This window comes from Lynx rufus, unplaced genomic scaffold (assembly GCF_022079265.1).
Source record: "Lynx rufus isolate CCGP_SWC_20201006 ecotype Redwood Valley unplaced genomic scaffold, mLynRuf1.p SCAF_2, whole genome shotgun sequence".
Classification (NCBI taxonomy): Eukaryota; Metazoa; Chordata; class Mammalia; order Carnivora; family Felidae; genus Lynx; species Lynx rufus.
In genome coordinates, this window is record NW_025814834.1 from 64014411 (window position 1) to 64040469 (window position 26059).

The 26059-nt window shown below is 41.0% G+C and overlaps 1 protein-coding gene and 1 pseudogene across 1 annotated transcript in view; both read right to left on the reverse strand.

Moving 5' to 3' along the window:
- The window catches only part of NOSTRIN (nitric oxide synthase trafficking), a 64236-nt gene that overhangs the window by 30745 nt on the left and 7432 nt on the right, over positions 1 to 26059 (reverse strand). The window contains 8 exon segments of the mRNA XM_047085260.1: positions 2428 to 2526; positions 5078 to 5140; positions 7563 to 7644; positions 7844 to 7906; positions 10452 to 10501; positions 10503 to 10569; positions 11325 to 11408; positions 24673 to 24758. Of these exon segments, the coding sequence (XP_046941216.1) occupies positions 2428 to 2526; positions 5078 to 5140; positions 7563 to 7644; positions 7844 to 7906; positions 10452 to 10501; positions 10503 to 10569; positions 11325 to 11408; positions 24673 to 24758 (594 nt within the window).
- On the reverse strand, positions 12549 to 14060 carry LOC124515654 (60S ribosomal protein L4-like; annotated as a pseudogene).

The window sequence follows — 26059 nt, forward strand, 5'->3', positions numbered from 1 at the left end:
AATCCAAGCACACGAAGAATTGGCTTGTCCCATTGCACATATGACTTTAATAGGCAGGTGGCTGAGCTGACTTCCATTTACTCTGTGAGGAAGGAGGCAAGAGAGTCAGTCTGCTGAGATGGGTGGTGAGGATGGAGGTGGAAGAAGAATGATTTAGATCAGCTTCTGCTGAGAACAAGGACTGCTGAGCAGGAAACAGAAAGAACTGCTGAGCAGTGAAAAGCCAGCCCTGCTCAGGTCGGAGATGAGGGGCACTTCTATGGGAAATGCAAAAAGGGAATGCTGCCTTAGGTGTTTAGCCTTAGGACTGAAAAAAGAAAAAAAAAGTAAAACAAAGGAAGCTCCCAGAAAAAGCAATGAAGATGGTAAGCGTCTGGATAAAATGACAGCCAAGGGCCATGGTTACAGGATCAGTCGGAGGAGGCCAGAGGAAGTCCATTGGCTTCGACAGCCCAGGGAAGCTGCTAAGGAGGAAAGGAAAAGGAAATCCACCATTTAGCTGCCCTGAGCTTTTCTCTTTGTTATTGCTTGACATCAGTGAAGAATAACTTCTAATGAGGGCTCTGAATGCCTAGGACTGGCCCTGGTGTTTAGCATTTGAACAGACTGTGGTTTTGCCTCAGCAGAAGCTGCCTCATTATTCAATTCGCGTTGTAATGATTTCATACTGCAAAGATTGACATGAGAAGAAATAAGAACATTGTAAAACCTTGCTAACAATGAATTTAAGTTATTTGACTAATAGTTGCTTCAGATGAAGTGATAACGTTACTTGCAATGACAAGTTTCTTTCTCTTTTCATAGTGTTTTGGGTTGCCGTGGTGCTGCCCACATTTCCTTAGGGGGACTCTATCCTTTAGGGAAGATACTATTTCAAAGGTTTCCAATTTGGAGCACGCACCACCAGAAGTGTGCAAGATAATCTATTATGTCTCCAGTATTATTTGTGTTCATTTTTACCTGAAAACAGTAATGGAGCTTACTCTTATTTAACATGTGAATCAACACGGGTGCCCACACATAGACAGTTGTGTGCTCTGGAGGGAGAGTGGGGATTTCACAGCATAGGCAGCTGACACAGGCCTTCACAAATGTCTTCACTTTCAGCATCCTGGGACATGTGGCCATCCGCATGTGTCCGGGGCGTGGGGATTTACAGAATTATCATCTAGCTTTAATTAGGTTACACACACAAAGTTAACAAATGTCTTAAAAAGGTTTCTGCTAAGAAGATGTAGATTGACATCAGTACTGCCAATGGAAGCATAAGAAAGCCAGGAGAAAATGTCAGAGCTGATGCTTTCTCTGGCTCCTGGTTATGAGTGCGTCATCGCCCACAGGAAAAGCAAAATCTGGGACGATCTGGTGAAATCTCACAAGAAGTTAACCAGAAGGTTTAACACTACCAAGAGGAGCATTAGAAATAGGAGTTTACATTTCCTAAGATGAAGGCTGAAACTTGCCCAAGTGTATGTTTCGCCCGGAAATGTCACTCTGATCGTTTGAAGGCATCATCATGAACTAATCATTTAAAATACTTTTTCATCTTTATGTCACCCTTCAAACACTTTTTTATGTTTTATAATGTTCATAACATATTAGTACAATATATAAAGTGCTCTATATTATGTACAACATCAATAAGGTACATTGTACAATTCATTATATATGAATGGGTATTTTTTTTTTATTTTTTTGGGCTGAGAGATATTGAAAGGGGTCCCTATCAAAAAATTTGGACACCCTTGGCCTAATTTATCGCCTGTCACCAATCCCTTTTAAAAATACATGTGGACCGGGGTGCCTGGGTGGCTCAGTCGATTAAGCGTCCGACTTTGGCTCAGGTCCTGATTTCACAGTTTGTGAGTTTGAGCCCCGCATCGGGCTCTGTGCTGACAGCTCAGAGCCTGGAGCCCGTTTCAGATTCTGTGTCTCCCCCTCTCTCTGCTCCTCCCCTGCTCATGCTCTGTCTCTCTCTCTCCTTCAAAAATAAATAAAAAACATTTAAAAAAATTTAAAAATATATGTGGACCACGGGGTGCACCTAGGTGGCTTAGTCGGTCAAGCATCCAACTTCAGCTCAGGTCATGATCTTGTGGTCTGTGAGTTCGAGCCCCGTGTCCGGCTCTGTGCTGACAGCTCAGAGCTTGGAGCCTGCTTCGGATTCTTTGTCTCCCTCTCTCTCTGCCCCTACTCTTCTCTCTCTCTCTCTCTCTCTCTCTCTCTCAGAAATAACCATTAAAAAAATTTTAAAAATAGATGTGGATTAGAAATGATTTAGAATCCCTCTCCTATTCTGCCACATAACAGCTCTGCAGAGACCCCATACAGAGCAGAGAATCAGCCAGTTCTCTTGTGTTCAGAAGTCAGAGTAGGAAACCCGTTGGTCTCCAAGCCACATGCACACAGCCGGCCAAGACAGGTTACCTTCTGCTTCTCCTTCTTAGTCACAGTTTGCTTGGAGCTTTCTACAAGATGGGCAAGTGCTTCATGCTTCTTGGTACTCACCATTAATTTCTTCTTGGCCTAGAGTCAAAAACATACAAAAACCAAAAACGGATCAGAAATGGATGTCAGGAGAAAAACACTTCTGTTTTGAAACAAGTTGTGTTCATGTGCTAGCTTAAATGATTGTGTATTTTGAGATCTTCATTTCTGCCCTCACCTCAAAATCTGCCTACAATAAAACAGTAGCTAACATTTTTTCCCTGAAAACAATGTATATTTTTTTATTATAGCAAGTGCACTCGAGAACATTATACATTTCTCCAAATCACAAAGGCCTACAAGTCTCCAAACCATTGTTCTAGCTAGCATAATGAAGGGAACAGCTTTCCCACAAAAACATCACAGCAAACATGGAAGACTGCCTGCATCATTTTTAAAAATCAACCTGGGCCACAACTGAGGTCATTTTAAGATGCTCTCTTAAAACTTAAAGCAAAGGGGAGATTTGCTCCTGATACCCTGCGCATTTGACTGGCATTCTGTGAAATGGCCTGCATTTGCGGCAGGGGACTGGGAGTTGGGAAGGAAGAAGTGTTCAAAGTCTCCCTACTCTGTTGGTGCCTTAAACCTCAAAGTGGGTTATGAGTCAGGTGATCATTTCCTATTCTACACAGTTCCAACTTGGCAGAAGATGCTGTTCCAGAGAGAAAATAAACAAACAGAACTTGGTTTGAATTGGATTCAGCCTGTTCAGGAACTGGCTTGATTGGAAGACTGTTTAGTTTTTCACCTCAAGGTTGCAAGGACTGCAAAACCAGGCAATGAAGGGAAAAGTTCAGTTCCCTCTCTCTTTAGGAATCAGAGGCAACGCCTTCTAAATGTCTCTAAACCTATGAAGGCTCTGCAAAAGGGTATTTAAGGAACAGGAAGCCACTGGCCCTCTCTCTCTGCCTCCAGTCACACAACCCCGGAAACATGAGAGCGTGAGGGAAGAGCATTTGGTCCTTTAAGGCTTCCATTTCTGTCTCCCAAATAGACCACACTTCATTACATGTGGAAACCCTTCAACTGTAGCTGGGGAGAAAATTATTCGAGCTCAAGAATTTTATGTTCTCTAATTTCTCTGTCACTCTTCATAAAAAAATAGGATCATTTTATTTAGAAAAATTACTTGCTGGGAACTGGGAAAGAATAAAAGATGCTTCTTTTGTTCTTGAAAGCAATTACAGCTGCTGAGCCCGGTTTCTCTCTTTTGGTTCGTTATATTGAGTTTCTGGTGAAAGCTGAATATTTAGAGAATGGATTTTTAAACACAAAGCCTGTTTAAGAAAGCTCCTAAAATCAAGAGCAAAACTAAAAACACATGCCTGGGTGCTGATTATGGGACTTTTAAACATTTCTTATAAAAGTGGTTCTCATGAGCATTCTTTTTACCACTACTACTATTGTGGGTATAGAAATTCATTTATCTCAAACATTTCTTAATGTCCTTGGTCTTATGGAGCCATTGGTTTTAATGAAGGAGCTTCAAAGTCAACCCTGAGGGCTGAGTTGGGGCTGCCTTATAGTTTTGAGGGCCTCTCTAGTTATTTGCCACTAGCAGCTGTCTGCTGGGGAAAGTTCTCTTTGGGCATTAACACTCTGGAGATGAAAATGGAGTTCAACTTTTGAAGCACAAGTTCTAGTAAAACAGATCACTGGGCTTTCTTAGCAGATTCCCTCTGCACTGGTTTCTAGTTCTTTCTACTTGAATTCCTCCTAAACCAGATTATTCTAGAATTATCTTCTGTACATATGTATAGGTTCCATCTGTTATTCTCTCTGCTTAAGAACCTATAATGATATGCTCTAAATTCTCACACCAGATCATAATTCCTCTCCCTAGAATTCATTTACTGTTTCCTGCACATATGTTATCTAGCCAACTACATTTAAATTACTTGAAAATAGGAACTATATCCTAGTACAGTGTGGACTACAAGAAGCGGACCATACATATTTGTGGAATCAATATATGTGTTCCTCTTTACATATCGCTCCCCACCCTTCACGGTACTCCTCTCACTAGTGACACAGCGATCACGAATGCCCTTCTATGAATGATAAATCCAAAACTCAGATAGTATTTGTCTCCTGCCCTAAGTTACAGATTATAAAGAGAGGCAGTCAGTGTAGTGTAATGGGTAAGAGCAGTGACTCTGGAACCCAACGACTTATAACAATTCTTGGTTCAACCATTAACCAGATTTAGGCATATGATTTACTTCTCTGTGTCTCAGTTTCCCCACCCATCTGTCAAATGGAACAATACAGGTCACATACCACATTGGGTTGGGTTTTTTTTTGGGGGGGGGGGTGTTGTGATGATTTAATAAAAATATATAGCATGTGGCATACAATAAATGCTATGTCTGTTAGTTATAAATAATAACCATATTTAGACCCCTGCTCTTCTGTTGGTTTAGTTGAAAGATATATCTATTTAAAAACTCAGGTGAAGAAACATGTTTCTCTTCAGTTAGCACTTAGAAAGACTAACACTAAAACACATGATCACATTCATGCAAAGGCAAAAAGTTTCAATCCTAAAAACTGAGTTCACATAAATGACATTTGTATGTATACTTGCCTTGATTTGTTGATTCCAGTTGCTAATGACAAGGTTTGCTGCCTTTTCAACTTCATTATCAAGCTATGAACAGAAAAAAATAAAAATGATTTTTTTTCCTCTCTTTTTGTTGAGTCATGGGGCTGGCTTATAAATTCTGGCACAGTCACGATCACAGTTCGTAGGAATCTCAAAGTCCTGAGAAAAGTAGTCAAACTATCTTTTCCCCATGTCAAAAATCTCCTGATAGGATTTAGCTTGAGTGCATTTGGTAAAAGAATGATTTCTACGTAAACGATGTGACTATATAAAAGCTTGTAGAAACAATATAAATGTGTACAATCTGTGTGGAGGGGGTCTTGCAGAATCTGGCGTCACTTTCGCTCCCATTGGTTCTTCCACATCATTTCACGTGGCCCAACTTCTAGCACCATGACAATCTATAACAGTCCTGGCAGTGCTAATTTTACTAAGTGTCTCATGGCCCCTGAAATGAATACTGTTTTAATTTCAAAGAGATTGAATTCTTTAAAACAATTTTTTTTAATTTTTTTATTTTAGAGAGAGAGAGAGAGAGAGAGCACAAGTGTGCGTGAGCAGGGGGGAGGAGCTGAGGGGGAGAGAGAATCTTAAGCAGGCTCCATGCTCAGTGCAGAGCCCCACCCGGGACTCGACCCTGGGATCATGACCTGAGCCCAAATCAAGAGTCAGATGCTCAGCTGAGCCACCCAGGCAGCCCTCAAAGAGATTGAATTCTTAATTATAATTAACTTTTCTCCTGCTTTTCAACAGCCAAAAGGACAATAATAATGATAAAAATGCCCCTAGCCAACCCCCCAAGGAGATCAGATTCTATGAGGCAAAACTTTTTCTTCCTGGACCGTAGACTTTTTTTGCAGGCCCACAGCTCAGCTATCACTCAACCACACTGAGACCTAGCAACATTGCACTTTTATGTTACCAGCTGATTAAATTTGGAATATACAATTTATGTAACAAATACGATGAAAATAATTTTGTGCATTATGTCACTTTTGACTCTGTGAAATGTGGAACAAGTTCACTTTTTAAAAAAAATGCTCATTTTTATCTTCTGTGAGAGAGTGGGCCAGGGTTTTGGGGGAGCAGCAAGGAGGAGAAAGGCCAAAATGAAGACTCTGAACTGGACCAGCGATTTGGGGGATCATGGAATGAATTATCCAAAGCACTGTGATAATAATGATAATGTCACTGTGCCTAATTTATGGTAAGTACTAAGGAAATGCTAGTGACTATCATATAAATACGAGGTTATGAGAACTATCTTGTAATTAATGAAATATTGACTGGTGTTCAGTGTTTATTAAGTTTGTTTGTGAAGGTGGAAGATTATATTGCTTTTTAGTAATTACTGTAAATTTCCCCCATCACCCCAGCCCTCAGTAGAACATCCATTCTGGTAAAAATACATACAGGTTCACACAAACATCAAATCCATTTCCTGACTCAGTTTAATGCATCTGAATAAAAATGTTTTTGGATCATTTATCTTCCATCAGGACTTTTACAAATTCCCTCATCTTACTAACTTATTACCTTTAGGACCTGCTTTATCGGGCTGTTGTCACTTGAAACTCCCCTCACCACCACCCCTTTCCTTCACAAGGACCACCATTACTGCTTCTTACCTGCACCTGGCCTTGAAACAAATAGTGACCCTGACCTCACCCCTATCAGAGCTAAGCAGCATTAATCAAACACCCCTTCACATCACCTGAAAATATATTTTAAAGTGCTTAACAACTGTATGACACACAAAGAAAAAGAAAAAGAAACACAGATGAAACTGTTCTGGAAGAGAGGTAGACAGGAAGACTACAGAATGGGCTAGATAAGAGGACCAGGTGTCCTGAAAGTATTTAGTTGTTCTCTCTCTTTTTTTTTTTTTTCTAATTTTATTTGAGGACTATATCCATTATTGCCTTTACCTAATCTGAAGCTGTTAAGCACAGAAAAGCACGTCTTTCTAAAAATTGTGCATATAATTCCTGTTTACAAAAGGAATATCTATTCCTTGAAAAACAATGTAAATACAAAAAGTACAATAAATGAAATAAAAATAACCTTGAATTCCACTATGTAGATGTAATTCTTATTAATATTCTTAGGAGGTTCCTCTAGATTTTCTTCTATTCATATATACATATATTTACAAATAGTTTAAAAAATTGAGATCATTTTTATTTAACACTATATAGTGAAAAAATTTCCATATCATTAAATTCTTCTATAATAAGATTTTTAATGCTTGCATAATATGCCATTCAAATTATCATGATTTATTTTTGGATGATGAAGATGTTTCTAGTTTTTCACTATTATAAGCAATGCTTTAACAAACATCTCTGTAGATAAATCTTGAGTTTGTGTTTCTTATTCTGGCAAATTCCTGAAACCTAGCATTACTTTCGATCACTGTTTATTCCTAGGGTCAAAGACAGAAATCTTGCTTTAAGATTTGACTCACGGATTTTCTCTTCTTTTCATGTACACTCAGGACCTGATGAGTTGGTTTTATTGCTTCCAACTCAATTGCTTTGCCAAGTTTTCTGGAAATAGAACATAAAAGACACACAAGCATAGTATTAGGATTTATATCTACTTTCCAAATTATTTTCTGGGGAAATAAAATGGTGTGTTCCAGTCTATCTGTTAAGGGCAAGTTTGAAGCAGACTATTTGTAGCACACCCACTTTAAATATTTATGCCTCCCTGGGGGTTGGAGTAAGCCAGGGTGGGGGCACTCACTGATGCAGGTCCGCCGCAGATTTCATGCCCTCTGAGACCCAGGCCCAGGCACTGACGAGACAGCTGGAGGCAAAAACAGGGAGCACAAGAGTGGGTGTCATTTTCCCAGTAAAGTCTGAGAAATACAGCATCCCGTCTGAGTCACTACACTCAGCAATTGCACTCATTTCCCTAATCTTATTTCACTTTGTCCACGGGGTTAAATTCTGCCAACTTACTGATTTGCACTATAGTCATTACATATATGGCTTTCTTTCCATCATTTTTCATTTCAGTTTTCATTTTCCATTTCATGTCTGGTAGAAAGTCAGGAAAATAAAGTAGCCAAGGGTGAGAAGGCATTTAGAACAGGTGGAAGATCATGCGGTAGGTAGGGGTGGAGGGGCCTAAAGACAATCTTTTCAGGCTGCTCATCCCATGAATGAATAAGCTGAGCTAGGCTCAGAAAAGTTAAGTGGTGAAGCACCCAAGAGCCCTGGGACAGCCCATGTACTGCTCTTGGGGTTAGGGTCCAGCTCCCGTTTCCTGCTGGCTTTTAGGACAACAGCTCAGATAGTTTGTTGTCTTGTAAGCAGTGTCTCCACTTCATGAAAGAGAACACTGACCTCTCCCTAACGGCACAGGGGGAGGGTTAGCAAGTGTGATGTTATTTTCTCCCACAGAAGGGGCATAGCTCACAGCAGCCCATAGCCTTGGCCTTCAGAAGCCAGAACAATAAGCTCAATTGCATTAATAAAGTTCAGGGACAGAGGCCTGTGTAGACTTTGATGGAGGGGGAGGGGACAGACCTGTGCCTCTGCTGAAGTCAGGATGGTGCAGAAGTTGTGCCTCCAAATGACTTAGGTTGCACCTTGCAGAGAATTGGAGAGATACACCAGAGGATGACAGATTTTCTGCATATCCTAAGCCAGGCATAAAACCAGAGACAAGAGACTACCTTCTATAGACTCAAAGTTATAGGAAATTGCAGGAAACACAAAATGAATCTGTATTGATAAGAAGCAGATCAGTGGTTGTTTAAGTGGGGAAAGGATTGCAAACAGGCACAAAGAATCTTTTGATGTGATGAAAATGTCTATGTTTTGATTTTGGTGGTAGCTACATAGTGTATACACATATCAAAATCAACCAAACCATTTACTTAGAATGGGTGCTTGTTATTGCATGCAAATTAAACTTCAATAGAGTTGATTATTTATTTACTTTAATGCTTATTTATTTTTGCGAGCAAGAGAGACAAAGCGTGAGTGGGGGAGGGGCAGAGAGAGAGGGAGACACAGACCTGAAGCAGGGTCCAGGCTCCGAGCTGTCAGCACCGAGCCCGATGCGGGGCTTGAACTCACAGACTGTGAGATCATGACCTGAGCCAAAGTCGATCGCTCAACCCACTGAGCCACCCACATGCCCTGAGTGGATTTTTAAAAAAGGAACCCATGGAGGGCCTGGATGGCTCAGTCAGTTAAGCATCTGACTCTTGATTTGGGCTCATGATTTCAGCTCAGGTCATGATCTTATGGTTGGTGGGCTTCATATCATGTTGGGACCTTTGCTGACAGCAAGAAGCCTGCTTGGGATTCTCTCTCTCCCTTTCTCTGCCTCTCCACCCCCCCCCAAAATAAATAAATAAACTTTAAAAGTATATAAGTAAATAAACAAATAAGTAGGAACTCAGGCACCCTTTGGGGAAGAGAAGCTGACATTTGATCCACAGAGGAGCTGAACAGCAGAGCAGGAAGCCTAGAGCTTGGACCTCAGAGGGGTCTGTGTCTTTGACCTTGAAAAGATCACATGATTTCTCTGACCTTCACTTAACTGGTCTTTTATTTATTTATTTATTTTAAACTTTTTAAAAAAATGTTTATTTATTTGTTTTTGAGAGAGAGACAGATAGAGAGCAAGCAGGGGAGGGACAGAGAGAGAGGGAAACAGAATCCCAAGCAGGCTCCGTGCCGTGAGCACAGAGCCCGATGTGGGGCTTGAACCCATGAGCCATGAGATCATGACCTGAGCTGAAATGAAGAGTTGGGTGCCTAACCAACTGAGCCACCCAGGCACCCCTTAACTGGTCTTTTAAAATAGAAATAGTTCAGGTTATCTATCCAAGTAGCTAACACAGATTTTCATATAGATAAAAGTTTATTAATTAATCAATGGTTATTATTAACAAAACATTCTGGACATGCCACCGCTCTGGGAGCATCTATGCTGGATGCAAGGATTACAACACAACAAGACACACCCCCTGCACCCCTACACCTCTCATTCTTTAGAGGGTAATTAGGGAGTAATCAAAATCATAATGGACACATACGGAGCTTTTGCTCTATGCCAGGAATTAAACACACTTCTCAAAAATTATCTCATTTAATCCTCACAGCAATTATATGAGATAGGTTCTATTTCCATTTTAAATACACACTGAGAGGTAAAATAAATTGCCCTATTCACCCACTTGATGAGGGGTAGAGGTAGAATTTAAATCTGGTCAGCGTAAATAAAGTCTATACTCAACCATTCTGCTATAATGGCTCCTTTGCAGTCTACTAAAGTACCGTCCTAAAAATCGAGCTCAAAGTCAAACAATTTCAAAGCCATTATTTGCTATTACAGAGGATTCCTGAGGAGGAATAGGAATGTGAGCTCCAGAAGGCTTCTTTTTTTCTTTCCCTCTCTCTTTCACCATCAAAAGTGGTCTTTGCAATGGTACTTCCAGTTTAGGATGACACCTGCAAGTATTGGTCAAGAATCTTTGTTATAAATTATCATTGATGGACCATTTTTAGAATATCTTTTAGAATATCCAATATCTTTCTTCTCTCCCCTGGAAGAAAATATCAACTTCATTCTGAAATGTACTAAGGAAAATGTGAACCACCAGTTTTTCAGGACCCAATGAGCTAATCTCTACATACGTGATATCATATAATACACACCTCCCCCAGGCTTAAACACACACACACACATACACACAATGAAGCACATGTCGTTACTCCATCTAACAGTGGAGGAAATCAAGGCACAGGGAGGCCAGGTTATTCTTCGGAGGTCATGGAGTTGAGATAAAGTGGGATTCACACTTCTTGACTCCAAGACCTTCCAACTCGGTGACACTGTTTCTAAAGTAACATGTTATCACTGGGACTTCTTATGAATATGGGTGTAGACATTGTAAGGACACAGGATCAATCCAGTTCTGTCACTTAATACCTGTGTAATTGGGGCAAGTTTCTTAAACTCTCCAAGCTTCAAGACCTTGTCTGTAATAGGGACAATTAAGAAGACTTGCCAAGGATCATGAAGATTAAAGGAGAGCATCTATAAAAGCTTGTAATGCAGTGCCTGGCACATAGTAAGTGCCCAAGAACTGTAAGCCATGCTTGACATTATTCCTCCACATTTATAAGAGGAAGCTGGGATTGGACATATGTCACTTTTGATAGCTTTTAAGAATTATTTTGCCTTACCTGTTACAGATACTTACTTTTTTTTGGTGCTCTGTAATGTTTTGCTTAACTTGATTGCTAGTTTCTGAAGTCCTTTGGCATAGTTAATCTCCAAGTTTGCCCTGTTAGCAAAGGGATAGTTGTTAGGTAGGATGCTCTGGCCAAATGGCAGACAAACACACATATGCACACACAAATGAAGGAGGGATCAGGCTGACCATTCCATGTCTGCACAAAGAGACACCTTGTTTACTATAAGGATCATCTTGTCCTTAGGTGAAATCCTTAAGGATATCCAAAAGGATCCTACGGAGGGAGAGCTTCTAATTTAACCTTCTTCTACACTAGAGTTATGGGTTGAATTGTATTCCCTTCCCACCCCCACAAAGATGTTAAAGTCCTAAGCCCTAGAGCCTGTGAATGTGGCCTTATTTAGAAATAGGGGCTTTGCAGATGATCAAGTTAAGATGAGTTCATCAGGGTGGGCCAGATCCAATATGGCCATGTCCTTATAAAGAGAGGAAATTTGGACATAGAGACAAACACACACACAGGGAGAATGCCATGTGAAGATGAAGACAAGAGATTGGGGTGATGCATCTACAAGCCATGGAGTCCCAAAGATTGGCAGAAAACCACCAGAGGCTAGATAGCAGCATGGAACAGATTCTTCGTCACAGCTCTCAGAAGGAACCAACATAGCCAACACCTTGATCTCGGACTACCGCCTCCAGAACTGTGAGACAATCAATTTCTGTTATTTAAGACACCAAGTCTATGGTACCATATTATGGCAGACCTAGCAAACTAATTCATCGAGCAAAGAATGGAAAACTTTCCTACTTATTCTGGGACATCAACACCATCAGATTAGCTCTAGATTATAATAGCTGGCAATGAAGTGATCAATTATGATGAAATTAGCCAAGAAGTCGCTTTTTTTTTCTGTTTTTTCTGCCCGTGATCAGGTCTTTATTCAAAATTAGCTACCCAGGGGTGGTGCCTGGGTGGCTCAGTTGGTTAAGTAAGCGTCTGACTTTGGCTCAGGTCATGATCTTGCGGCTGGAGTTCAAGCTCTGTGTCACGCTCTGTGCTGACAGCTCGGAGCCTGGAGCCTACTTCGGATTCTGTGTCTCCCTCTCTGTCTGCCCCTCCTTCACTCATGCTCTGTCTCTCTCTCAAAAATAAATAAACATTTAAAAAATAAAAAAAAATTAGCTGCCCAAAATGATTCAACATTTATAGAAGACACAAATATAAATTTATGCAGCAGGATTTTTTCTTCCATGGTGGGTTTCTTTCTTTTTTACAGGCTTCTTCTCAGCCTCTGCGTTCTTGGTAGTTGCAGCTTTTTCCCATCAAAGGTTTCTTCTGCTCCTTAACACCAAGAGGCTTCTTTCCCTTCTTCCCTACCACAGACTGCTTGCCTGGAACCCTCTTCTCATCCGATACGGCTTTTAGCATGGCTGCTGCCTCATCCATCCAGAGTTTTTGACCCCTGGCCTGGTGGAGGATGGTGCTCCGGCACATGGTCTTGGCATATGGGTTTGGCTTCAACCTGATTCTCAGGTTCTTTGGTGAATTCTTGCTCAGGACTCTGTGATGACTCTTCCTGCATGCTGCTCCCAGGGCTCTTTGGATCTCTGGGTTTTTCCAGATTCTGCTAAGGTGTGTATCAAGCGTGTAGTTATTCTTGAGGGAGGATGCCTTACACCAAGTGCCATACAGAACATCTAACTTGGGGAAAGCACTTTCAGTCCAAATGTGGAACCGTCCCATGCCCACCAGGAGCAAGTGTCAAAATGTTCAGTTGCTTACTAAATAGAGTAATTCCAAGAATGTTTCTGCAGGCCTGGATGACACCATTGTCCTCATTATAGATGATGCAGGGTCCCCCACACTGGAGACGACAGTGGTTTCTCGCTTTGCCATTTCCAGCACTCCTTTGTTGAGATGCATTAGACCTTTTTGATATCATTCCAAGCCTTAAGTTTCTTTTTTAATTTTTTTTTTTAATGTTTATTTATTTTTGAGACAGAGAGAGACAGAGCACGAACGGGGGAGGGGCAGAGAGAGAGGGAGGCACAGAATCGGAAGCAGGCTCCAGGCTCTGAGCCATCAGCCCAGAGCCCGACGCGGGGCTTGAACTCACGGACCGTGAGATCGTGACCTGAGCTGAAGTCGGACGCTTAACCGACTGAGCCACCCAGGTGCCCCCCAAGCCTTAAGTTTCATAAGAAGCAGAACAGCCTCCTTGGTCTTCTTGTAGCCTTCAACTTCATCTTCAACCACCAAAGGAAGTTCAGAAACTTCCTCGATATGATGACCTTTAGACATGACCAGCTCTGGTAAGGCTGAGGCACCCAGGGCAGACCACACCACTTCTGAGTTGTGTTCACTCTGGTGCCAATGACACCGGGTTTTGGTTGGTGCAAACATGCAGCCCCCGTGACACGGGTTTCCAAAAGCACCCAGGCTGGAGTGGTGAGTCCCCTTGCCTCAAACTCTGGACATTCGAGCCACAGCTCTGCCAGTACCCTAAGACTCAGCACTTGTTTGGTGACCTGCTAATTCATAACAGTGTAGGGCTGTCTGTTGTTTGCGTGCAAGTTGGTATGAACAAAGTTCACAGTATATGGTGGAATGGGAGCCTTGAGCACACTAGGCAAAGTTGTATTTTTGCCAGATGACTCCCCCTTTTCAGAATACACTGATACCAGTGGACAAGCACACGCCATGGCAGGGAGGGGAGAAGGTCGCACTCCTCTCAACCCAGCAGCTCCTACACAAAAAGCAAGAAGTAGCTTTCTAATGGAAAAGTGCAGAGGGGCCAAAACTAGATTTAGAAAATGAATTTCTGTTACTTTCTATGCAGGACAAGACTCAGTAGGGAATCTGGGCATGCCTCCAAAAACAAACTCCTCGGTTCTTTTGAATAGATTGAATCACCGTTATCTTAAACTGATTTTTACCATGTCCTACTTATAAGCCCATCTATAGATTAAAATAAAGACATAGTCTTATTCAATCTTCTCACTTTCTTTGAAGATAATACAAATGTAGGACATTAAGTTCAATTTATATTGTATTCCTTCTTAATTTGGACCAGAGTGGGTGTGTTTATTTTGTTACTATTATTGCATAGTTTTTAGTCTTTGAATTCTATTTTTATTATAACATATCTTTAGATTTATGACTTCATTTCATTGGAAAAACAATCCCAGAATTCTCTAGTAACTAACTTAATACCTGCATTTTTTTCAGTGCAATGAAATTAGAATTTAATATCATGGATCAAACGGGGAAAGATAGCTCTGTTGTATAAAATGGAATCCAGAGATCATGAGCTATTGATCTATTGTTAAATTTCTATTCATCTTTCCCTGTTAGTATAGCTGTGATTTAAGTTATTTTCACCACTATTTGAAAGAAAGAAAGTCACTGTAGAATGCATATTAAGGCCTAGTTGCTTAAAACACCATTTGGAATCAAACCTTTCCAAAGTGTAAGTAATGGTCGTGGCAAGTATTTTAAAATAATAAAGCTGATAAGTAAATACATCATTGCATTTAAAAAGCTATTTCTGTGCTCTAAGAATATATTCCAATCGATGGAGAGAGAGAATGCTGGTCAGCAGCAAACTGGGAGAGACCATCACCTTGATGAATTTGGATGTTCTAGAAGCCCAGACCTCTACCGTTTACTGGAGTGGCTTTAGTTACTGCTTAAAGGGAGTAATCAGACCCACGTCTAGAGGTTTTATGATGATTAAAATATGCAAATGATCCAAACCTAGGAGGGGCTCAATACCTAGATTGATTGCTGGACTGACCTGCATAATCTGACACTCATCTCCCTCTCTATTTCCTCTCCTACCAGTCATCCCCTTGCTTACTGTACTCCTGCTTAGTAGCCAAATGCCATCCTGCCTCAGGGCCTTTGCATTTGCTGTGGCCCTTGCTGGATACTCCTGCTATATAACCACATGGCATCTCCTTTATATAAACCCCAACAGGTTTTGTTCAAACATCACTATCTCAGAGGCTACCCTGTGACTATATATTCTCTTAAGGCTTTCTTTATGTTCTAGAACTTAACCACTGTCTTACACCACATATTTTCTCAGTATATTTCTATGAACAATTCTGTGAACACCCCTAGAAGGTAAGTTCCACAAGGACCAGAATTTGTTTCGTTTGCTGCTTGCTATATCTCTAGGCCTAGAACAGTGCCAGGCACTCAGTATATAAGTCTCGAATGGACTTCCCATCAGATCTTGGTTAGAATTTTTAACTGGTCTCTGCTATATCTGTTCTTGCTCCACAGCTTTTGAAAATTTTAAACTATTTCGATGCATTCCTGCCCTGATGCATTGCTCAGTCCTAATGTCAGAGTACACTGCTTTCTAGCCCTTGGAGTAGCTAGATCCACTTACCTAGTCCATTGCTAACCAGGGGGCTTTTTAAGACTTTCTTTTTTAGCATTCCGTTTTCTCTTGGAAGCAGCACAGAGAACATTAAATAAGATGAAGTATTCGTACTGCTCAGCTAAGTGCTAGGCACCAAACAAGTTCTTAATAAATAGTAATTTTTCAAGTACCATTATTATGTACCCCAAAGGATCTCTAAACATTCAGAACACCTCGAATATACAGAGATGGGAAGTGTTGGGGGAAGAATCCACAGTTTGCTCATCCATCAGCTCCAGGACAATCCAGAATGGCTTCTAACACAACAGGTAATGCTGTTGGGCACAGCCTTTTCCTCAGAATTCATTTTCACTTTCAGGATGTTCTTGGAGGCTGTACAAGGAGTCTCTCAGAGGCCAGGCGGAAATAAAAAGGACAATTGCCAGAAGGAAGTGTTGTTTTCCTTTAAATTGCTAACTAAATCAGATTCACCTGGGAGAAAATGTTGGGCTTTTGTCATCAAGAAAGGAAAAGGGTCCTGCTGGCTGTGAAGCTAATACTCTTCTGTTTTGAGCTTTGCTTCCGAGCCCCAGGACTTCTGCTGGGTTTTGCTTGAGCACAATAGGAAACCAGCCTAAAGAGATTCGATTACTGCACAGCATTTCTCTTTACACACAAGTATCTTAGAAATCTGGGCAGATCTGTAGTTTTACAGGTTGAAATAGAGCTTAAAAATTCCAAACAGTGCCCTCTTGATAAATGTGTTGCCATCCCTTGTGACGTGTTGCTGATGCTTGACTTGTGTTCTGCCTGCCCACAAAATAGCGACATCCAACATTTCCTGGGCACTTACAACATGCCAGGCACCCTTCTAAGTGTTTTAGGCATGAAACTTCCTCACTTAATCTGGGAGAACTCCCATCAGGTAGGCACACATACTCTCCCCATTTCATGGAGGGGAACGCCAAGATGCAGAGAGTTTACCCCCATTAACTTTCCTGAGGTCATATAAGAAGAAGTGACAGAGCTGAGACTTGAAACCAGGCAGTCTGGGCTTGAGAAACTGCCTGCTTGGTCCTTCCAGTTTCCTGCCTCTGAAACTGTGGGGAAGAGGCTGGGGATGGAGAATTGCGGGGGAAGTCAAAGGTAAGTGCTTTTAAAAACTGTCACCGCCTCTCACTTCGCCTTTAAAGGCAGTGTTCTGAATCACCAAGGCTCCTGGTGGCTTAGCAGCTAGAGACCGAACTCACAGCAACCTCAGCACAGGCAGACTGAGCTTGCCGGGCATCTTCTGGAAACATCAGTATAAGTCATGTTCCCAGACATGGAGGAGGTGTTAAGGGTCTGGAAAGTGGGAGGGAGGGGGCTGTGATATCAGCTGTCATCAATGTAGGTCTCTGAGTCAGGACCGAGTTGGACACGGCCTCTTTGAAGAGCACCTGTAACTGTCCCTCCACCTTCAGCATAATGGTGACCCTGAAGGGTTTTAGACCCAGCATTCAAATTGACCAAGCAAAGCTGGCTGCCAACATCTTAAACCCTAATAACCACTTGAGAATCCTCAACAGATTACCCTGCCAGTTAGAAGGAAATGAAACAAGGTCAGGAGGATGGGTGTGGGTACAGGAGGAATGGAACACTCTGAGCTCTCTTTCTGGTGAGTCTGCCAACTAATGAAAAGTTCCCTGCCTCTGGCAACGAATGACCTTCATCTTAACAGAGGTTAATGAGTAAATTCCTCCCCAGAGAAAATTGCTCTAAGAAGCCATGTTCCCACTGGCAAGCATAGAGAGAGCTTTTACTTTTATAAACCGGGACATTTGTAAATTGAAACAAACACTGCCATGTGGCTCGTCTGTGCTTATGGTCTAATAAAGAGTATGTGTGGATATATGTATCGATTGATCAATCGATCGATAGATAGGTGATAGGTAGATAGATGGATATCCTTTTAGAATTCCTGAACAGAAATGCACTGACCTCAGTGTTTTCCCAAGGCAAAGGTGGCAAGTGTACTCCTGTATACATTGGTTTCTTCTCAGTCCTTTGAAGAGAGCTGTTTTATCACGGTTTTCATAATGTAAAGGGAGTTAAGAGAGGCAGAGCTAATGTCGAATCGAGACAGAGAATTTTCATTCCCTCATTAAAATAATCAGAAACAAGCTTGTAAGAACAGTCTGTTTAATATTCTAGCCCTATAGCTACTATATGTAGTAGAGGTCGAGATTTCTTCTCCAAGCAACTGTCTTGGCACATGTGAAATTGATGATGTACGTATATATATTTTGATGCATAACTCAATCTCAGAATATTCCAGTGAGCCTTAAAGATCCTGAACCAGGGAAATGGCATGCACTGACTTTTAATCCATTTATATTCTAATTTCCTCTCAGCATGTGGAGGCAGGTCAATAAATTTTCATTAGTAATAATGAAGACCAACCAGTAAGTCAAAGATCAACATTTGTCTTCAATTTTAAAATAAATGATACTTTTGAAAGAAAGGGGAGAGGAAGAATATGTGGTATCAGATTCAATATTTTAGATAGAGCACAAATTAAACTGTAAGAATATAAGTGACCATGTCATCAATTTTAGCATATCCTGCTCTATTAAAATTAAGATGATAAAAAGTGATTTAAAAAAAAGACTGTAGCTGCCCCTGTGTCTATGAGGAATTAATTAAAATTGAACTAAGCCTCTCTCAAGCTTGAAAACAGCAAGTACCAGAGCCATCCCTTCATTATGAATTAAGAAGAAATTTTAGTAATCTGAAAATGTTTGTGAATCAGTCCCACCTCTGGTTTCCTACTTTCCACCAGCAGCAGCTTCTGGTTTGGGGCTGGTATATTGATATTTTATACCCAAGCCTTATCAGTTTGTCTTTTGGAAGATGGTCCTAAGCCCATTTTATAACTAGGCTGTATTTAAAAGTTAGTTATTAGCCATCTGGAAGACATTTTCACACGGAAGCTCTCTGTTACTTGAGTGCCTGGGCTCTCGGCTAGCCCACAACGCCCACCTCATCAGTATCGATTGCCCTAATTCTGGCTGCTAAGAACAGTATGAGAAGATGAAATGCGAGGACCAGACCCTCCTTCGCTGCCCAGAATTCAAGCGCCACTCAGTTACTGCTCACTTCCGGCCCAGAGAGTACACAGCTATGGTAGCTCCAGAACTTCAGATTCTCCATGGCTGGTAATTCCTGAACTGAGTGAGGTCAGTGGAATCAGGTGAGAGTGTTGTTTGGGGGCGGGGGGGGGTAGTCAGGTAAAATGGACAAGAAGGGCCATATGCCTAACTTTTTAGCTGGAAAACAAAATTGTGTACAGCATTTCACCATGTCATAGAAACACTATACTCTGATATAATGAGAGAGGGAGTCAAAAGGGAGCTGAGCCCTGCCCGCTTAACTTCTCCTCACTCCTTGAAGTGGCCCCTGAGGGCTCCCCCAGGCCCCCGTGTTACCAGATTTAGAAGCTACTAGGCTTAATGGCCGCTGATGTCATTTCCCACAGAGGACTTTAAGACTCTGAAGGGGGCTACACTAGGACCCCTTGAGCATGTTGGGATACCCACAGTGGCAGTGCCCGGTGGCCAGATGCCCTCACACCCAGCGTGTGTTGAGCTGGGTAGAAATCAAAATGTATCCTTTTTTTCCACATCCCCATCTCTATATTATGAATGAGTGAGAGTATGGTCACATTGCATTGAGCTGTGAGAATTAAAAAAGTGAAAGACACCAACTATAAGACATATCTAACACAGTGCCTGATCTGTAGATTGTGCTGAACAAATGGTATCTTCAGTGTTTCTGTCATTCTTGTCTAGCTTTTTGTTCAAAATAATCTATATACCATGTAAGTAAATTTCTTTCACACATTTATTTATTGCTTCTCAGAAATAGCCTAACTTGAACTTCTTAAAAGATAGGACTGCCTAAAGTCACTCCTACACTGACACATTCATTTACTCAGTAAACATCTGTTGAACGCTTGTTCTATTCTAGGCTCTGTGCTGGTCACATGGGATACAGAGACTCTCAAGGAGGTCAGCCTCCAGTGGAAGAGACAGGCAAGTGAACAGACTGTAACCATGTAGAGTAGTAGGATCTAGAGCAGAGATAAGTTCTCCGCATCCCTGAGGAGTACCATTTTGAGATGGGACTGGAGTCAGGGAAGGCTCACATGAGTGGGATAGCTGAATCTTGGAGATCTATTGAATGCAGACTGGTAACCAAGGTGAAGAAGTGTCTAGCAGACATAGGATACAGTATGCACAAATTCAGGGACCCATCAGGGCAGGTGGGAGTTGGTAGGAGGGGTGGCAAGGACACAAGGCGGAGTTGTGACTACCAGTGGTTCAATAGATGAAGAGGGGTGGGGGTCATGGGTAGATGGAGGGAGACAAATTGGATTGGGAGGCAGGGCCCAGATCTCAAAGGCCCTTTTATAAAATGCTATGAGGGCTGAATTTTATACTAAAGGTCATGGAAGTCTTTGAAGAGTCTTAAACAGGGTCATGGTCACAGAGTGGAAGATGTGTTAGAGAGATAGGGGCAGAGTCCTTGCCAGCTCCCTAGTTGAGATAACTTTGCTTGCATTAGAAAAAGGAGATTCTTTGAAAAGGCACAGCTCGGAGCCAAGGTGCAAGGCTCGAGGGTGGAGAGTGGGTTAGATTTCTGCTTTCACTCAGCCCCTGCAGGTGCTTTTATGCAGTGTACAAACTGCACAACTTCAAGGCAGTACTCCTAGACGAAGAATAGGTTAAGAGATTTTTTTCCCCCCAGAACAATGGCAGAGGCCATGAAATGATAAGAAAGCTATGGGTATAACAGGTGCTTAAAAGAGAGAAACATGAAGATCTGGTCATGAGGTGAGAAAGAAGAAGGGTCATGGATGACTCCCAGATAATTGGGCTTAATTGGGTGGGCAGAGGTCCCAGTCACCATGGTAAAACATCCAGGAGTATCCACTTTGGGGAAAAGCTGATAAACTTTGTTTTGAATAGGCTGACTTTGTGGTTGCATGGGACACCTAGGTGGAAATGCCCAATAGAGTGTCAGATGTATGGCTTGGAGTACAGATAAGACATATTGCCTGGTAATATAAATGTATGAGTCACCAATATGCAAAAAAGAGCTGAAGCCATAGAAGTTAAGATCACTCAGGCCATGGGCAGAGTAGAAAAGTTTAGGATTTATCAATATTTTCATTTCAATCATTTATGCCTTTGTTGACAGCATCTGCAATGAATCGTGGATGGAACAATGACTAACTATACTTATTTCTTTGTTTCATTCTTTTCTTTCTTTCTTTTTATTTATTTATTTATTTTAATGTCCAGACCAGTGGCACTTGCCATTTGAAAACCTGCCCTGAAGCTTCCTTACAGAGAACAATTGATTTTCCCATGAAAGCCTGTTTGAGCCCTAGCTGTGAGGGTGCAGGGGACCAAACATTCATAAACAGTTTTGGGGAATGTGCCTTTGTCCTTTAAGTCCGATCTGTAATTGTGTTAAAGCGAACCCGATGACTTTGACATTAGGCATGTCAGGAGCTGCTGTGTGTTTCTGGCTAAATCAGAGTTGCTACTACAAAAAAAAAAAAAAAAAAAGGGAAACTGATGCTGCTAATTGGATAAAAGAAGTTAAGCATGACCATGAATTGCAGAATTGCCAGGCAAAATGATGTTTTAATAACAACTGCACTTTTCTATCACCACCAATTAGAACAAATTGGTAGGCAGCTGAGCTTGGAAATGAAGCATTATCTGGGCTTAAAGCTTGATCGTGATGCTGTCTCTTGTAGCCATGTGCTAATGTGGAACTGCCATGCGGAAACGCATTCCAATGTATTCGTAAGCAAGGTGTCTGGAATTGTTAAAAATCCAAGGACAGTAAAGACCTTGTTCTAGCAATGTAGGCATAATGATAAAATAGGGGCATCTGGGTGGCTCAGTCCCTTAAGCGTTCAACTCTTGATTTCGGCTCAGGTCGTGATCTCAAGGTCTTGAAACAGAACCCTGCATTGGGCTTCATGTTTTGTGTGAAGCCTGCTTAAGATTCTCTATCCCCCTTTCCGCCTGCTCCCTCTGCCCCTCCTCTGCTCATGCTCTCTCTCTCTCTTTCTCTAAAAAACAAAAAAAATTAAAAAGAAAGAAACCTTTAACTATCTTGCATTCATTTATTCTTTCAATCTACAAGTATTTACTGAATGTATTTTATATGACTGATACACCTTTAGCCCTAAGAAGCCCCATATGCTTCCTCACTATATCTTTTATTATCCTGGCCACTGGATTTGTCTTCATAATTTTCTATGTCATAACCTTCACAGAGAATGCCTACTATACGTGTTCCAGGAGTACCATTTACTTGTCTGATGGGGTTTCTCATTACTTGTCTATACTCTAAGTAACTGGATAGTTTTTATACAGAGTTGTGGTATGGGGCCCCAAGCCTGCTTGGGATTCTCTCTCTCCCTCTCTCTCTCTCTCTCTCTCTCTCTCTCCCTTTGCCTCTCCCCTGCTCATGCTTGCTGTCTCAAGTAAGTAAGTCAGTAAGTAAATAAGTAAATAAATAAATAAAATCTTAAAAAGAGTATTGGTTTCCAGGTATTTTTCTAATACAGAGGAAAGATATCATTGACTTATATGTAATAACTCTACCCATTTACAAAGATGGCTGATGGCCTAGCTCTTATCTTTTGTATATCTAAGGTAATAAATACTGATTTCTCAGAATGGAAAGGGTAAGGCAAGTATAGTACCAATTATGTTGTGACCATTCCTCCTTTTGCTATGATTATTATGTCAACTCAGTTCAAACACCTTATAGGAAGAGTTAGTGACTTTAGAATCACTCCCCATGGGGGAAAAAAAAACCAATTCTAACAAGTGAAGTGGACTCTGTATTTGCCAGCTAACATATAGAAATATAGATGGAAAAAAACACAATGTGTTACATATTCAAAGATTAATAGAAAGTTTGTGTCTGAAAAAAAAAAAAAAGAAAGTTTGTTAGAAAAATGTTGTCTCCAAATACCTACTCTTTTAGTGTGGGTGAACATCCTTCAGGTTAATTACATGATCAAACAAGTGAGCTGAGGAAGGAGAACCAAAAGTTCAGGTGTGAGGAGACATTGCCAAAAGCACATTTATCAGGAGTAAATATAAAGCAACTCAAATGGCATCTTGGTTAGGGAGAAATTATTTAATTGTTGTATAAGTTCAGCTTATAAGTTCAGCTTTACAAAAATGTCCAGGAAAGCATCTATTGCATAAATGACCTAATACCTAGCATAATTTCTCCAGTCAAGGTAAACATTAGATTCCCCTCTCATATGTATGCTGTGCAGTTTTTATCCCAGAAAAGTGCTAGTAATTTTGCTAACCAGTACTGTTCTTTAGATCTTCAAATTCTAATTTCCACTCCATAGGAAGGTAAAACTATGGAGAGAAACATTCTTAGCTACCCAAGTGTTTCTTCTTCTTTGGAGCTTGTTTGCTGCTCTAGAACCTATGGGTGGAAGGCTTTGCATGTGAATAACTCTGGGAAGGATAGTAGCCCTAGGAAGCAACTCTGAGAGACCCAGGTAAGAAATGAAGGTTGTGATTGTATATAAAGTAGATGTGTCTGTGGCAGCGTGGAGGTTTGGAGTGACCTGGACAGGGAAAAACAATAAGACAGTTCGGAGCACTGATTCCCCCATATTTATTCCATTCATTCTTAAGTCCATTTGCCAAGCATTATTTATCACCTGCCTTCTGTCTTCATTGCTGTCTACGGGGCACTAATTTTGAACACAGGGACACCAAATAATCAAGGCCCAGAGGACTTTAATCCAGGTCACATGCATGGCTAAAATATGTATAGATCCTTCCCAATCTGCAGGAGGGGGGTGCTTTCTAATCTAGATAATGGGTTGAATTTGTACAATAGCTAACTGGTCCTATTTTAAATAATTTTTTGAGACTAAAAAAATAAATATTTTCTTAAAGAAGAAATTCCCTCCCAGATTGTTCCTCCCTGTTCCTCTCAGAATCAAAGCAATTGGCTATTAAGATAGAAGTAACTTATTTTAATTTTTTTTCTTTTTGACTCCATTTGACAAACATGTGTTTCGTTTGTTTGTTTGCTTGTTTTGTTTTTGTTTTTTTAATAACTGCCTGTTTGAGCTTTCCTTTATCTTTCCCTGGCCTTACTGATTGTTCCTGATAAAGCTAATATTCTCATTTGCTCTCATCCTACTAATGCAGGATGTAATTGATCCATATATACTACACATGCCATACTTTAAATTTGAAATGGTTATCTTAAAAGAATAGGTTTAACTCTCTAGGGTTGCTTATTATAGAGCTGTCTAGATATAGGGAAAAGACTTAAGGACTCTTTACGGCCCAATTCAGTTCTTGGGTTCTCTAATTTTAAGCAGGAACTTCTGTAACTTTCTTGACTGACTTAGGTGTGCTCATTTTAGCATAGTCAACAACTTTACACATGATCACATCTAGTATTAAGAGAAGATGATGCTGAAAATGATCACTTTTCATTCATGAGACATTTACTGAGGAAGTCCAAAGCCCAGACATGAAAAGATGAATAGGATACAGCCCCTGCCCTGGTAAGGAAGACGGAAATGTAAACTCACAGTTGCCATCAGTATGGGAATCTAATAATGGCATATACATCAGGCCCAGTGGAGTGCCCCAGGAGGGGGTTGATAAACTCAGTATGCGAAGTCAAAAGAGACTTGACTGAGCCTTCGCAAGCAGAATTACTTCCTATCGTTTCCTGATTTTTATGGCACCCAAGTGATAAGTGTGCAATAGAGGAGAATCACTCTTCAAACTAATCTCTCCAGTACCAAAATACAACACGGAGTTCTGGAAAGTAGGACAGCTTGTAATCACTTCTCCGGTCATATTGCTAGCTGCAATGAAAGAAGAACTGTTTATTGCAAACGTGCATTTTTGTACCTTTGCTGAAGAATGGATGTGACCTGCTTGCAGAAATTCTCTCCATTTTGAGAAAACCCCTTTAGATTCTTGTACACTTTATTATACTGAAAAAGAAAAGCACAGAAGGGTTATGAGCACTTTCAAAGACAGAACGATAAATTCAGACTGCTCTGTAATGATGACTGTCATTGTAAATGATCGTGAAGCTAAGGGGATGTACACATTTTGGATGAGTTCCTAAAATAAAGATTAAGTGTCTTATGCCTGGATATGAAATACCCGGCAGAACTTTTCAAAAATACAGCTGGTTTGTTTGTCCCCAGGCAACAAGTCAGCAGTGGGGTGATTTTGAAGTCTGACTTCCTGTCACTTCTATTGTTTCCCAGGATGGTTAAAAGTACATTCTGAAATATGTACACTGAGTAATCATTTTGTGCCTCCACCCCAAGTTCCCAAATAATATTCCTGGGTGCCATACCATGAACTCATGAAGTGAATGTGTGTTTTTTTTTTTTTTGGATGAGATATGAATATGTAAGTGAAATAACTTGCTAATAAAATGTGTCCTGGTCCCTCTAAATCTGATTTAACTCTAGTAATAAAGAGGTACCTGGGTGGCTCAGTCAGTTAAGCGTCAGACTTGAGCTCAGGTCATGACCTCACGGTTCATGATTTTGAGCCCCGCACCCGGCTCTGTGCTGACGACAGCTCAGAGCCTGGGGCCTGCTTCGGATTCTGTGTCTCCCTCTCTCTCTGTCCCTCCCCCGCTTGTGCTCTGTCTCTCTCTCCCTCTCAAAAGTAGACATTAAAATTTTTTTTTCTAACTCTAGTAATAAGAATGTTATAATAATGAGTTGAACATTTTTGTTGTACCAAACTTTTACAAATTTATGAATAAATATTTATAAATTCATTCCTATATGAATTTAGCCTACAGACACAAGAATTCAATGGGAAAGATTTTGTCATTTGATTTCGAACTCCACGAAGTCACCCTGAAAATTGTATTTGTAAAAGTAGACATTGATGATGGTAGATTTTAAGTGCCCAAATGAAGAGACTAAACGTGAATGAATTCTGCAGCTGTCCTGACACAGAGTGGATCAGTTAGGCGGTGGAACAGTCCCAAGCACATTCCCTCAGAGTTTCCATGTGGGAGGTGTGATACCTCATTGCATTTTTTAAAATGAGATTTTACAGAGGAGGATGCAAGTTCTGTATGAAATGAGGGCCGTGCTGTGGCTCTTTGTTCCTCCGACGAGCCAGCCTCGTCCAGCACTCCAGTGGCTTTGAGAGCTCACATTCAGGGAGCACCTACTATGCAGCTGGCAGATTCACGGACGTGAATCCTCAGGGCCAAGGCAACCCTTCAGTTGTCATGGGAACACCTGGTGTGTGTGCAGGC